The sequence below is a fragment of the Hyla sarda genome, chromosome 13, assembly GCF_029499605.1.
Source record: "Hyla sarda isolate aHylSar1 chromosome 13, aHylSar1.hap1, whole genome shotgun sequence".
NCBI lineage: Eukaryota > Metazoa > Chordata > Amphibia > Anura > Hylidae > Hyla > Hyla sarda.
Window position 1 is genome coordinate 30,318,493 of NC_079201.1, and position 13,906 is coordinate 30,332,398.

General features: G+C 43.3%; 2 protein-coding genes across 5 annotated transcripts in view; one reads left to right on the forward strand and one right to left on the reverse strand.

Annotated features, from left to right (window-relative positions):
• Positions 1-13,642, reverse strand: part of LOC130297439 (lysosomal alpha-glucosidase-like) — an 83,934-nt gene extending 70,292 nt beyond the window's left edge. Inside the window, exon 1 of one of the 4 annotated variants that reach the window (XM_056549918.1) lies at positions 13,579-13,642. Coding sequence is in view for 2 of the 4 variants with exons in the window: in XM_056549915.1 (XP_056405890.1) it covers positions 10,168-10,239 (72 nt within the window). In the remaining 2 variants the exon portion in view is untranslated. Of the gene's footprint in view, positions 1-10,167; positions 10,271-10,336; positions 10,441-11,205; positions 11,304-13,578 lie in introns of those variants that run through there. The other 3 variants (XM_056549914.1, XM_056549917.1, XM_056549915.1) reach the window with 3 other exon arrangements.
• Positions 13,614-13,906, forward strand: part of CARD14 (caspase recruitment domain family member 14) — a 104,400-nt gene continuing 104,107 nt past the window's right edge. The window contains exon 1 of the mRNA XM_056549913.1: positions 13,614-13,631. The gene's annotated coding sequence lies outside the window, so the exon portion shown is untranslated. The remainder of the gene's footprint in view (positions 13,632-13,906) is intronic.

Sequence of the window (13,906 nt, forward strand, 5' to 3'; positions counted from 1 at the left end):
GAAAAGGTGGATACAGTCCTAGGAAGGAGTCTCCTAGGAATGTATCCACCTTTTCCAGCCCACCGGAGCACCTGAAAGCTGAACTAATTTACGCAGGATAAGTCATCAACTGCCGAGCCGAGAAGTTCGTGACGAATCGAATTTACTGTAAATTCGCTCATCTCTAGTGTTCACTAAAGGAGGTTTAACTGTACTAAACAATAAATTGGAGCACCCATGGGTTAAAAATGATGTTCTCATTAAATGGGCCCATCTTGGCGAAACATTAACCTTTCTAATATACTTAATAAAAATATGTTTATCTCCTCTTTATAGAAATCATGTCTTATAAAAAGAGAAGAAAAAAAAACTAGGGGTCCCCCCCCCCCCCCATAGCATCCCCAATATAATCCTGTCCGGCTGCAGCATAATCTTTGTCCCAGCTGAAGCACAGGCTGGGGCAAAGCCAAGGAGGTGAAGGCGGGACTAGCGCTCCTCTGTGCTCACTCCTGTCCTATCGCACTGCAGCATGAAAACAGAGAGGAAGGGGTTACATAGCAGCCTGCAGTGATTGGATGAATAGGCTAAGCACAGCACAGCAGACTCAGGGAGGAAGTGAATGCTCACCATAACTGATGTTCTTGGCCCTGTTTTCTTTTATTATGTTTAGATTAAGTAATGCAGGAGAAGGTTTAGTCAGTGAGGTTTGCCTATGTGTTGATGACACAATAGTGGGCTTTAGGGTTTCTGGAGGTTTCTGTAATATGGTAAAATGGTAAAAGCATAGGAAACTGCAGTTCAGTGTTTCTATATGTAAAGTAATGCACTTGGAGAGAAGGAATCCACTGTCTGGGCATAGTCTCTGCAGATTATTGTTGGTAAAAACTTCTTAAAGGGGTACTCCACCCCTAGACATCTTAACCTCTATCCAAAGGATAAGATGTCTGATCGTGGCTTACCTGCCGCTGGGGATCTTAACTTCGCTCCATGCCGGATGACTGGCGATGCGGGGGTGGAGGCTCGTGCCCCCTGCTCATGCCGTCACAGCCATGCCCCCACAATGCAAGTCTATGGGATGGGGGGGGGGGGGGGGTGATGGCTGTCCCTTTAAGAGAAGGATTTAGGGGGAGTTAGTCCTGACAAATTCAAAATGAGTCAACAGAGCAGCCAGGAAAACGTATCCAACGTTGGCTGTATAGCTAGAGGTGTAACCAGTAGAAAGAGGGAGACTGTGATTCCCCTGTATAGAGCTCTAGTAAGACCACATCTGGAATACTGTGTACAGTCCTGGAAAGGATATTGCAGGTGGATTACCCGTATAAAAGGGAAGAGGGAAGAAGAACCGCCACTTGCACCACTAGGAGGTGAGATTCAATGCACACGAATACTGTACATCCAGCACCTGCTCCGATTACGGGGGTGCACCATCCAAGTCATATCAGAATATGCAATACCATAGGAAGCCCAGGAGCTGCACGAAACAGTGTGTCCCCATACCCCTGCCTATTATGTCTGTGCCTGCCAAATTTTTATAAGTTTTAATAAAGCACCAATATCTTCAATAAAGTTCTGCACAGGTTTTGATAAATCTCCCCCTTAATCCTTTCAGTATTTATGAGCTGCTGTATGTTCCAGAGGAAAATGTGTAGTTCTTTTCAGTCTTAGGGTACATTCCCACACGGCGTATTTGCTGCGTATTTGCTGCTGCGTATTTTATTTTCTCTGTTGAAGTCAATGGGTAGGAAAATACGCAGCACCAAATACGCAGCAAATACACAGCAAAATACGCCGTGTGGGAACGTACCCTCAGAGGTTTGCTATGGGGCTTTGCTCATGATCCAGACAGTTCCTGACATGGACAGAGGTAGCAGCAGAGAGCACTGTGGTCAGACTGGAAAGAACTACACAGAACTCAGGAGGAGCAACATGAAAAAAAAATGCATTTTATTTATTAGTAGAAGAGTCTTGGAACAAACATCCAGCTTATGTGGTTAGCCGTATAAGACGCACAATTTCTTCCCCAAAACTGTGGGGGGGGGGGGTGAAAGTTGGTGCATCTTATACGGCAAATACACATTAAAAGCCTGTCATATAGTGGCGGTCCCTGCGGCCATCAACGGCCGGGACCCGCGGCTAATACAGGACATCACCGATCGCGGTGATGCCCTGTATTAACCCTTCAGCAATTAAAGCTGACCGCCGCGTCAGTGAAACTAACCCGGCGAAAGTGAAAGTGAAACTAACCCGGCTGCTCAGTCGGGCTGTTCGGGACCGCCACGGTGAAACCGCGGCATCCCGATCAGCTTACAGGACACCGGGTGGGACCTTACCTGCCTCCTCTGTGTCCAATCGGCGAATGACTGCTCCGTGCCGGGATCCCCTGCATGGCCGGCGCTCTCCTTCGTCGTCATCACGTCGTCGCGCACGCCGTCCCGTCATCCAATAGGAGCAGCGTGCGTAGCGACAGTAGTCCGGAACGACGGGGACACCCCGGGGACGCGGCAATAGCGATGGAGGGCGACATCCAGGGCACCGGTGACGGGTCCAGAGCAGCAGGGACACGTGAGTATTACCTCCTATACCAGTGGTCTTCAACCTGCGGACCTCCAGATGTTGCAAAACTACAACTCCCGGCATGCTGGGAGTTGTAGTTTTGCAACATCTGGAGGTCCGCAGGTTGAAGATCACTGTCCTATACTTTACATTGTATTTGGTTCAGAATCTTTTTTTTCCTAGATTTTCCTCCTTTAAAATTGGATGCGTCTTATATGCCGGAGCATCTTATACGGCGAAAAATACAGTATCTCTTATCTAAGATAAAAAAAAATAAAAAAAAAAGGAAATAATATCAGGGTGGACTAAATGGACTATGTTGTCTTTTTCTGCCAACAATCTTCTATGTTTCAAGAAATATCTGTGCGTAAATATTTCAATGTCAGTAAAATGAAGTCAAGCAGCATGTGACTATAATTAGAAAACAGTCTGACGATAGGCAAATCCGCCCTAAACCCTGTATTGTGCGTAATACAAGTATACAGGATTTTATGTCACGTCAAAAATGAATAATGAGGAAGCCATTTCATTTGTTCCCACACACACAGCGCGTGCTTGGTTTGTGGCAATGCTGATGATCATACAAGAGAAGCTGTATAAATCAGATGTGCCACCGGCTGAATACCTAGAATCATGACATCAAGTCTCACAACTGACATTTCTCACTGTAGTTATTTATATTTGTTTTCTTCTCCGTCCAGCCCCGACTGCCATGTTGACGTCGACCAAGAATTGCAAAGTTTGCCACTACCCACCCCTTAGGTTAACACAAATTCAGGCTCAGACCAGATCCTATATTAATTCAGGCCTGAAGCATCCTCCTAGAACAAGACCCCTAAATAAATTCCGACCACAGACCACACACCTAAAGACTACAGACCAGACCCTCTAAATATTTATATTTAGACAAAGTCCCTACATTTTTTAGACCTCAGACATAACATCTAATAATGTCAGCCTAGACTTGATCCCTTTATTCTAGACCGCTTTATCAGACCCCAAAGCAGACCTTTCAAATTTAGCAGACCTCAGACCCTCTGAATTTATTAAAGGGTACCTCTCATCAAAAAAACTTTTGATATATTATAGATTAATGTATGCAGAATAACTTCACAATTGCATGTTATTAAAAAATATGCTTCTTTCTATTTAATTTTCCACTTTGAAGAAATGACCACTAGGGGTCTCCCTACCAGTCCTGGCAGCAAGCATTTCAGACTCATGCTGGAGTCCTAAACACTACGAGCTGCCAGTCTGCTTTGTTCACAAAGGAGAACACTCAGAGCTGCCAGCCTGCTTTGTTCACAGCCTGTTCACAGTGTCATGATGTGTGCACATCTGGATACTGGACAGAACTAGGTATAGCAGAACCCCAAGTTTAAAGGGGTACTCCGCCCCTAGACCTCTTATCCCCTATCCAAAGGATAGGGGATAAGATGTGTGATCGCGGGTGTCCCACCGCTGTGGACCCCCGGGATCTCGGCTGCAGCACCCCTCTGTCATTCCTGCACAGAGCAAACTTGCTCTGTGGGTAATGACGTCACGGCCCGCCCCTTAATGAAAGTCTATGGGAGGGGGCGTGACGGCCACCACGCCCCCTCCCATAGACTTGTATTGAGGGGGCGGGACATGACATCACGAGGGGCGGAGCCGTGATGTCACGATGCTCCGGCCCCTGTATCGCCCGTCATTATGCATAGAGCGGGTTTGCTCTGTGCAGTAATAACAGGGATGCTGCAGCTGAGATACCGGGGGTCCCCAGCGGCAGGACCCCCGCGATGACACATCTTATCCCCTATCTTTTGGATAGGGGATAAGAAGTCTAGGGGCGGGGTACCCCTTTAATAGGAGCAAGAAGCTTAAGAGTCAGTCCTCACTGCTGAAATTCAGCTTTAATCTGCCGCTATTTTCAAAAATAAGTGGATTGCAGTGGAAATTCTGCAGCGGAAATTCAGAGGGGAATTTTGGTTTTGGCCAGGAAAAAAGTACTGCCCCTTTTGGACTATTTTCATACCAGGCCAGACAGTACCAGCAAGAGAAGAGAGTGCTGACAAAGACCAAGAGAAACAACAGAGATGGCAGGGAAGAGGTTATACAACAAAATGCCCCTAGAGGTTGAGACCTGATATCTGAGGTTTTTTTTAACTTTTTTAATTGTTTTATTTATATAAGCTTGTTTCATGTATGCTTTTTTTTTCTTTCCTTTGGTTAGTCTATTTTGCTCTGGCCACTTATGTTTTTCAGCAATATAATTTGGTAAAGAACACAGAGAAAAAAGCACAATACCAATGTGTAGGGAAGAACGCCACAAAGTGGCTGTCGGGTGGAGAACGGGTGTTTTGTGGGCTAGTGGGCTGTTTTTTAAAATTTTTATAAATTCTACCCTAAAATTCCAGCCGCAATTATGCTCACACAACTGATTTTGTATGGAAATCCCATTGACTTCTACGGGATTCTGCAAAGAGAAAAGGACTTGGTCATTCTCTTGGTGGATGTCCATTCCGCTGGCGGAAATTCCACTTCTGAAATTCAGAATTCCTTTAAAACAATGGGACTCTGCAGCAAGTAGAGCTCTGCATCTATATTCCACTGGGTGAATGTCCACAGTGTGAACGAGTCCCAGAGGTCATGCACAATTCCATCAATGAATTTCTTCTACTTCTCCATGCAAAAATCATTGTACACAAATAATTTAAAGCAGATACAATGGCCGGCATTTATCATTGTAGGTGTAAGTGAAGCATTTATCATTGTAGGTGTAAGTGAAGCATTTATCATTGTAGGTGTAAGTGAAGCATTTATCATTGTAGGTGTAAGTGAAGCATTTATCATTGTAGGTGTAAGTGAAGCATTTATCATTGTAGGTGTAAGTGAAGCATTTATCATTGTAGGTGTAAGTGAAGCATTTTTCTACACTTTCTTTTTGTGTGCTGGTAATGTGTTGGAGCGCAAAATTTATTAAATGGTCGCAGGGTTTTTCATAAACTTTGTGCAGGTCATATTTTCTAAAATTTCTCTTTTCACATACACAAAAAAGCTAAGTTAAGTCTGGTGTAGTTTGAGAGACTTTTCAGTGGCTTTGCGCCTTTTTTGCGCCTTTTCACAAAAAGGCGCAGTTCATAAAACCCGTCCATATCATGTGTATTGCCAAAATCAGTGGATTGCAACTCAAAATCAGCAGAAATGTGTAAACCAAAGGCGCAAAAAAGGTGAAAATAAACCCTGCTTGCGCCTTTTTTGCACCTTTTCTAGACACAAAAAACAGTCTAAAGACAATGATAAATGTCAAAGTCTTTTTCATTAAATGGAGAGAAATTATTATTGCCCCCTGAACTCTGTACATTTTTATTTGGTTTCCCTATTCAGAACGGCATTTGGCCCAGGGATCTCCCAACAAACAACCAAACACTTGTTCCTCGCCCGGCTTAAAGGGATACTCCACTGGAAACATATTATCCCCTATCCAAAGGATCGGGGATAAGATGTTAGATCGCGAAAGTCCTGCCGCAGGGGACCCCGTGATCTCCAACACGGCACTCCTGTCATTTGGTGCACGGAGCAAATTTTGCTCTGTATCCGATGACTGGCGATGCGGGCCGCCATGCCCCTTCAATCACGTCTATGGCAGAAGGCGTGACGGCTTTGTACCAGCCACCACGCCACCTCCCATAGATATGAAGTGAGGGGGCGTGGCTTGACGTCACGAACGCGGAAGCTGCATGCTTCTGTGTTCCGGACGCCGCTGCTGCTGGTCCAGAGATCTAACCTCTTATACCCTATCCTTTGGATATTGGATGAGATGTTTCAAACAGAGTACCCCTTTAAAAATCATTGCTTGTTGGCCGCACATCGCACAAATGTCTCTTATAGATCTATGTCTGTAGATGATTGGTGATCTTCAAATAGAATATAACCCACAGTAACAATCCAGAACTACAAATGTTTGTCTATGGAATGTTCTTAGCTCACTGTGTGGATGATTTAATCCAATGCCTGTGGCTGAAAATACATGTACTTAAAGGGGTTATCCAGGAAAAAAACTTTGAGATATATATATATATATATATATATATATATATAATATAGTTTCTGACACAAGTTCATTGACACAATATATATATATATATATATATATATATATATATATATATATATATATATATATATATATAATATAGTTTCTGACACAAGTTCATTGGAAAACTTTTCTTTTTTCCCCTCCGGAGTACCCTTTTAAAGGTTATCCAGGAAAAAACTTTTTTATATATATCAACTGGCTCCAGAATGTTAAACAGATTTGTAAATTACTTCTATTAAAAAAATCTTAATCCTTTCAGTACTTATGAGCTGCTGAAGTTGAGTTGTTCTTTTCTGCCTAAGTGCTCTCTGAAGACACGTGTCTCGGGAACTGTCCAGAGTAGAAGCAAATCCCAATAGCAAACCTCTTCTACTCTGTGCAGTTCCCCTGACAGACAGAGGTGTCAGCAGAGAGCAATGTTTCCAGACAGAAAAGAACAACTCAACTTCAGCAGCTGATAATTATTGGAAGGATTAAGATTTTTTAATAGAAGTATAGGTATTCCAGGATTTTTTTTTATTTGACTATGCTACAGGGGCTGTAAAGTTAGTGTAGTTTTTTATATAATGTCTGTACCTGTTTATTTTTAACAGCATGCAAAATGATTGTCGTCTCAGGTTTTCCCAGGTTGTAGTGCGACCCGAGATATGACATCCCTAGTCAGGTGATCAGAGGGAGCCTGTCTGCTTCAATTAGTGGATTGGTCGCTGGTTGGGAGGGAAATCCTTCTGCAAGTAATTGTATTTTTGCAAAAGCTGGAAGGCACCCTGTTAGAAAACACTGGTCTATTGCATGGAAGAGATCAGAGGTGCGTTTTAATGGGTGGGGTGGCTGATGTGTGGGAGGGAGAAAAGTGAACTCACACTTACAAACAAGGAATCATGGGATATGTAGTGCGAGGGAGGGAACTCCATCAGGAAATAGCCAGTTTGCAAAAAGATAGCCACAGAGTTATGGTAATCTCATAGCATAGCCATTTAGCCCCAAGACAAACATGTATCCTTCCTAAGCATGTCCATTACCGTCTGCATGTGACACAAAAGTGAGCAATAAGGTTAAAGGGGTTATCCAGGAATAGAAAAACAGCTTTTTTTTTTTTTTTTCAAAAACTGCTCCCCGTCTGTCTCCAGGTTGGGTGTGGTTCTGCAGCTCAGTTCCATTGAAGTGAATGGAGCCAAGTTGTGATACCACACACAACCTGGGGACAGACGGGGAGCTGTTTTTGAAAGAAATTAGCTCTGTTTTTCTATTCCTGGATAACCCCTTTAATATTAAAGTTTCTGAGATATGCAAAAGAATTTCGCTTTACTAGATAAATGTTAAAAACAATGGAAACTGCAGTTCGGTGTTTCCGAATGTAAAATAATGCACACGGTTCTGTGTTAGTGAAGACTTCGGAAGAAAAGGATTTATAGGGACTGTCCGGGCATGCTGGAAGTTGTAGTGGCGGCGGTGGCAGGGTACGTTTGATAGAGCGTCTTGTAATTATTAATAATCTCCCTCTACATTGTAGAGTCAAATGTCTATTCTTTATAACACAGAGCCGTGTTTCCCAATCGGTGTGCCTCCAGCTGTTGCAAAACTACAACTCCCAGCATGCCCGGACAGCCGTTGGCTGTCCGGGCATGCTGGGAGATGTAGTTTTGCAACAGCTGGCGGCACCCTAGTTGGGAAACACTGACATAGAGAGTGGATAAATCCAGTGTGAGCTGAGTTTCTTATCACCATCTTAATTTTAGATAAGCTTTGATATCGGTTTTGTGTTATCATTTCACCCCTTCTGTACGCTGGTGTCATGCACGACTTTTTTAACCATTTTGGACATCAGATTTTCTTGGATTAATTCCTAGAGGCAAAGGTCTTAATGGCACCCTGTTAAGGGAAGGGCTGGCCCATTCACCCCGTCCATTGGCTCCACCCTTTGACACGCCCCACCTTACTACTGGGGTGACACACTGTAACAAACCTCCTCCTCATGTAATCTCCTTACTACTGGGGTGACACACTAACCAATCTCCTCCTCATGTAATCTCCTTATCACTGGGGTGACACACTGTAACAAACCTCCTCCTGATGTAATATCCTTACTACTGGGGTGACACACTGTAACAAACCTCCTCCTCATGTAATCTCCTTACTACTGGGGTGACACACTGTAACAAACCAACTCCTCATGTAATCACCTTTCTACTGGGGTGACACACTGTAACAAACATTCTCCTCATGTAATCTCCTTACTACTGGGGTGACACACTGTAACAAACATTCTCCTCATGTAATCTCACTACTGGGGTGACAATCTGTAACAAACCTCCTCCCCATATAGTCTTCTTACTACTGGGGTGATACACTGTAAAAAACCTTCTCCTCATGTAATCACCTTACTACTGGGGCGACACACTGTAACAAACCTCCTCCTCATGTAATCTCCTTACTACTGAGGCGACACATTGTAACAAAGCCACTCCTCATGTAATCACCTTGCTACTGGGGTGACACACTGTAACAAAGCCACTCCTCATGTAATCACCTTACTACTGGGGCGACACACTGTAACAAACCTCCTCCTCATGTAATCTCCATACTACTGGGGCGACACACTGTAATAAACCCCTCCTCATGTAATCTCTTTACTACTGGGGTGACACACTGTAACAAACCTCCTCCTCATGTAATCTCCTTACTACTGGGGTGACACACTGTAACAAACCTCCTACTCATGTAATCTCCTTACTACTGGGGTGACACACTGTAACAAACCTCCTCCTCATGTAATCTCCTTACTACTGGGGTGACACACTGTAACAATCCTTCTCATGTAATCTCCTTACTACTGGGGTGACAGACTGTAAAAAAAACCATCCTCAGGTTATTAACTTACTACTGGGGTGACACACTGTAACAAACCCCCTCCTCATGTAACCACCTTACAACTGGGGTGACACACAGTAACAAACCCTCTCCTCATGTAATCTCCTTACTACTAGGGTGACACACTGTAACAAACCTCCTCCTCATGTAATCTCCTTACTACTGGGGTGACACACTGTAACAAACCTCCTCCTAATGTAATCTCCTAACTACTGGGTGACACACTGTAATAACCCTCCTACTCATGTAATCTTCTTACTACTGAGGTGACACACTGTAACAAACCCACTCCTCATGTAATCTCCTTACTACTGGGTGACACACTGTAATAACCCTCCTACTCATGTAATCACCTTACTACTGGAGTGACACATTGTAACAAACCTCCTCCTCATGTAATCTCCTTACTACTGGGTGACACACTGTAATAACCCTCCTACTCATGTAATCCCCTTACTACTGGGGTGACACACTGTAACAAACCTCCTCCTCATATAATCTCCTTACTACTGGGTGACACACTGTAATAACCCTCCTACTCATGTAATCACCTTACTACTGGAGTGACACATTGTAACAAACCTACTCACTCATGTAATCACCTTACTACTGAGGTGACACACTGTAACAAACCCCTCCTCACTCATGTAATCTTCTTACTACTGAGGTGACACACTGTAACAAACCCTTTCCTCACGTGATCGTGGTTCAGATGCTGGCTGGTTACTTTCTTTCAGCAGGCAAAGCGGCACCCCCATCAAGAGGGCGCTCTAGCCGGCTGCCTATTTTGCCTATACGCAGAAGCGGCCCTGAAATAAGTAAACACATAAATGAATGGCACCAGGCATATACTACCTTTCTCCTCAGCTTCAGCGATCAAATATTAACCATCACTTCAAATAGGTTGTTCAAAGCGACACTATGGGGGAGATTTATCAAAACCTGTCCAGAGGAAAAGTTGCCCAGTTGCCCATAGCAACCAATCAGATGTCTTCTTTCCTTTTGCAGAGGCCTTGTTAAAAATGAAAGAAACAATCTGATATTTTGCACTCCCAAGATGCAGTTTTTTTGTAGTGTTTTTCCCCCAAAAAGAGTAGATTGTAGTCCTGTTGTTTTTGTTCTTTGGTATTTTTTCCCTACGTTTTTATGACAAGTCATGTGAGACTCGAGGATTTCTATTAAAGAAACGGGGGGGGGGGGGGGGGGTCTCAACGTGCTGCGATTTTGGGAAAACTGCCACTGAGTTGTAAACAGCAGAAAAAACGCCAAAGGTGAGTGAAAAACGCCAAAGGAAAAACTGCTATGTGGGTTTGGTGTTACATAAATGGTTTTTTTAACCCCCCAGTGACCAGCTGTTATTAATGACAAGGCAGCATCTGGCTAGAACGGAAATAGAACATCACATGGTAGACATTCACAGAAATGGCTATATATTATGTATATGGACCAGGTCCACCAGAGTGCACCCTGTTCTAACATGTAAAACAGGTCCCTGTATGGACAGGGGTTGTCCTTGTAAGACAACTCTGAATTCATGGCTCAGGAGCCAGTGTTACATAACTCAATTACATTCATTTTAAATGGGCGCTGTCAGAATAAAAAACAACATATAGGTTGTACATCTTTGCAAAACAATAACCTTTCTAATGTACTTCATTAAAAAATGTTATCTCCTTTTTATAAAAATGATAGCTTATAAATCAGACCACTAGGGGTCCTCATACCATCCAGAACATAATCCTGCCTGGCTGCCATATCATCTTTGTCCCAGCTGAAGAACAGGCATGGACAAAGTCCTGGAAGTGAAGGCGCACATCTCTGTGCTCACTCCTGTCCTGTCTATCGTACGGCAGCATGAAAACAGAGAGGAGGTTGTCACAGAGCAGTCTGCAGTGATTGGATGAAGAGACCCAGCACAGCACAGCAGACTCAGGAAGGAAGTGAATACATGGTGAGTGAGGGCAGGCTCAGTGCTTGCCTTTGACACGCTTCTTCCTGAGCAGTGGATGTCAGAATGAGTGAGCAACAGAACAGATGGATTTGGTACACTTTAGAATTCAATCCAAATGACCACATAGTTGTTTATTCTTGAATCAAATGACAAAGTGCTTAAAGTGTTAAAAAAACATAGAAGATTTATCGAAACCTGTCCAGAGGAGAAGTTGCCCAGTTGCCCAAAGCAACCAATTAGAGCATGATTTTGTCGCCTTTTTTATTTCTGGTCAAAAAAAGGCCAGAATAAGATAAAATAAAACATGCCAAAACTGTGTAAATACACCATAGTATTGTTCTATGTAATCACCATGGGGGAGATTTATCAAAACCTGTGCAAAGGAAAAGTTGCCCAGTTGCCCATAGCAACCAATCAGATCGCTTCTTTCATTTTGCAGAGGCCTTGTTAAAAATGAAAGAAGCGATCTGATTGGTTGCTATGGGCAACTGGGCAACTTTTCCTCTGGGCAGGTTTTGATAAATCTCCCCCCATAGGCTTAAAGGGGTACTGCAGTGGAAAACTTTTCATTTTAACTGGTGCCAGAAAGTTAAACAGATTTGTAAATTACTTCTATTAAAAAGTTTTAATCCTTTCAGTACTTATCGGCTTCTGAATTCTACAGAAGAAATTCATTTCTTTTTGGAACACTTAGCTCTCTGCTGACATCATGACCACAGTGTTCTCTGCTGACATCTCTGTCCATTTTAAGAACTGTCCAGAGTAGGAGAAAATCCCCATAGCAAACATAGGCTGCTCTGGTCAGTTCCTAAAATGGACAGAGATGTCAGCAGAGAGCATAGTGCTCGGGATGTCAGCAGAGAGCACTGTGTTTCAGCTAATGAGTACTGGAAGGATTAAGATTTTTTAATAAAAGTAATTTCCAAATATTTTTAACTTTCTGGAACCAGTTGATTTAAAAAAAAAAATAAAAAAAAAAGTTTTCCAACGGAGTACCCCTTTAACTATAGGAGGTACAGAGGTAGCAGTCGCATTGGGGTCCTGGTGCCTAAGGGCGCCCGAAGCCACATGTGCCCCATAAGATACCAGTATTGTAATTGGACTTGCAATGGGGCCCAGAGACTACAAGTTATGCCTCTGATGGTCCCAGTCAGTGCAGGTGAGGCAGATAAACCGCAGTTCTTCTCAGTCTGACCACAGTGCTCTCTGCTGCCACCTCTGTCCATGTCAGGAACTGTCTATAGCGGGGGAGGTTCGCTATGGGGATTTGCTCCTACTCTGGACAGAGGTGGCAGCAGAGAGCGCTATGGTCAGACTGGAGAGAACTACACAACTTCCTGTGGAGCATACAGCAGCTGATAAGTACTGGAAGGCCGGCGAATTTTAAATAGAAGCTATTTACAAATCTGTTTAAGTTTCTGACACCAATTCATTGGAAAACTTTTTTTTCCCCCCCTCCGGAGTACCCCTTTAAAGGTTATCCAGGAAAAAAACTATCAACTGGCTCCCGAAAGTTAAACAGATTTGTAAATGACTTCTATTAAAAAATCTTAATCCGTTCAGTACTTATGAGCTGCTGAAGTTGAGTTGTTCTTTTCTGTCTAAGTGCTCTGATGACACCTGTCTCGGGAACTGTCCAGAGTAGCAGCAAATCCCCATAGCAAACCTATTCTACTCTGTGCAGTTCCCGAGACAAGCAGAGATGTCAGCAGAGAGCACTGTTGCCAGACAGAAAAGAACAACTCAACTTCAGCAGCTGATAATTATTAGAAGGATTAAGTTTTTTTTAAATAGAAGTCATTTACAAATCTGTTTAACTTTCTGGAGCCAGTTGATATATAAAAATACATTGTTTCCTGGAATACCCCTTTAGCTGAGGTCAGTCCTTCTTTTTAGTACCTATAGAGGTTTTAATGGTATTTACTATCTATTTCTTTATGTAACCACCGTTTATTTAAATATTCACCACATAAATAAATCACGTCATGTAGTGTTTTCCTCTCTGACAATCATTCGTCGCGATGAGTCAATAAACTCAAGGAAGTGCCTTTAACCCGCAAGACTGGCTTTTCGACTCTTCTTACCCTCCCATGTCATTCTTAACAACTGTTATTAAGGATCAGCAAAAATAAAAGTGGCGACCTACCTATATCGGAGTGCTTATCACAAGAAGGAACCTTTGACACTGGCGGCGGCAGGGTACGTTCATGGGCTTTCTACTGTTTGATAGAGTGTCTTGTAATTATTGATAATCTCCTTTAACTAAACATTAACATTTGTGGCTCTGTAGAGTCAAATGTCTATTCTTTTTCCCAACACAGAGCCGTTTTTCCCAACCAGTGTGCCTCCAGCTGTTGCAAAACTACAACTCCCAGCATGCCCGGACAGCCAACGGCTGTCCGGGCATGCTGGGAGTTGTAGTTTTGCAACAGCTGGCGGCACCCTAGTTGGGAAACACTGACATAGAGACTGGA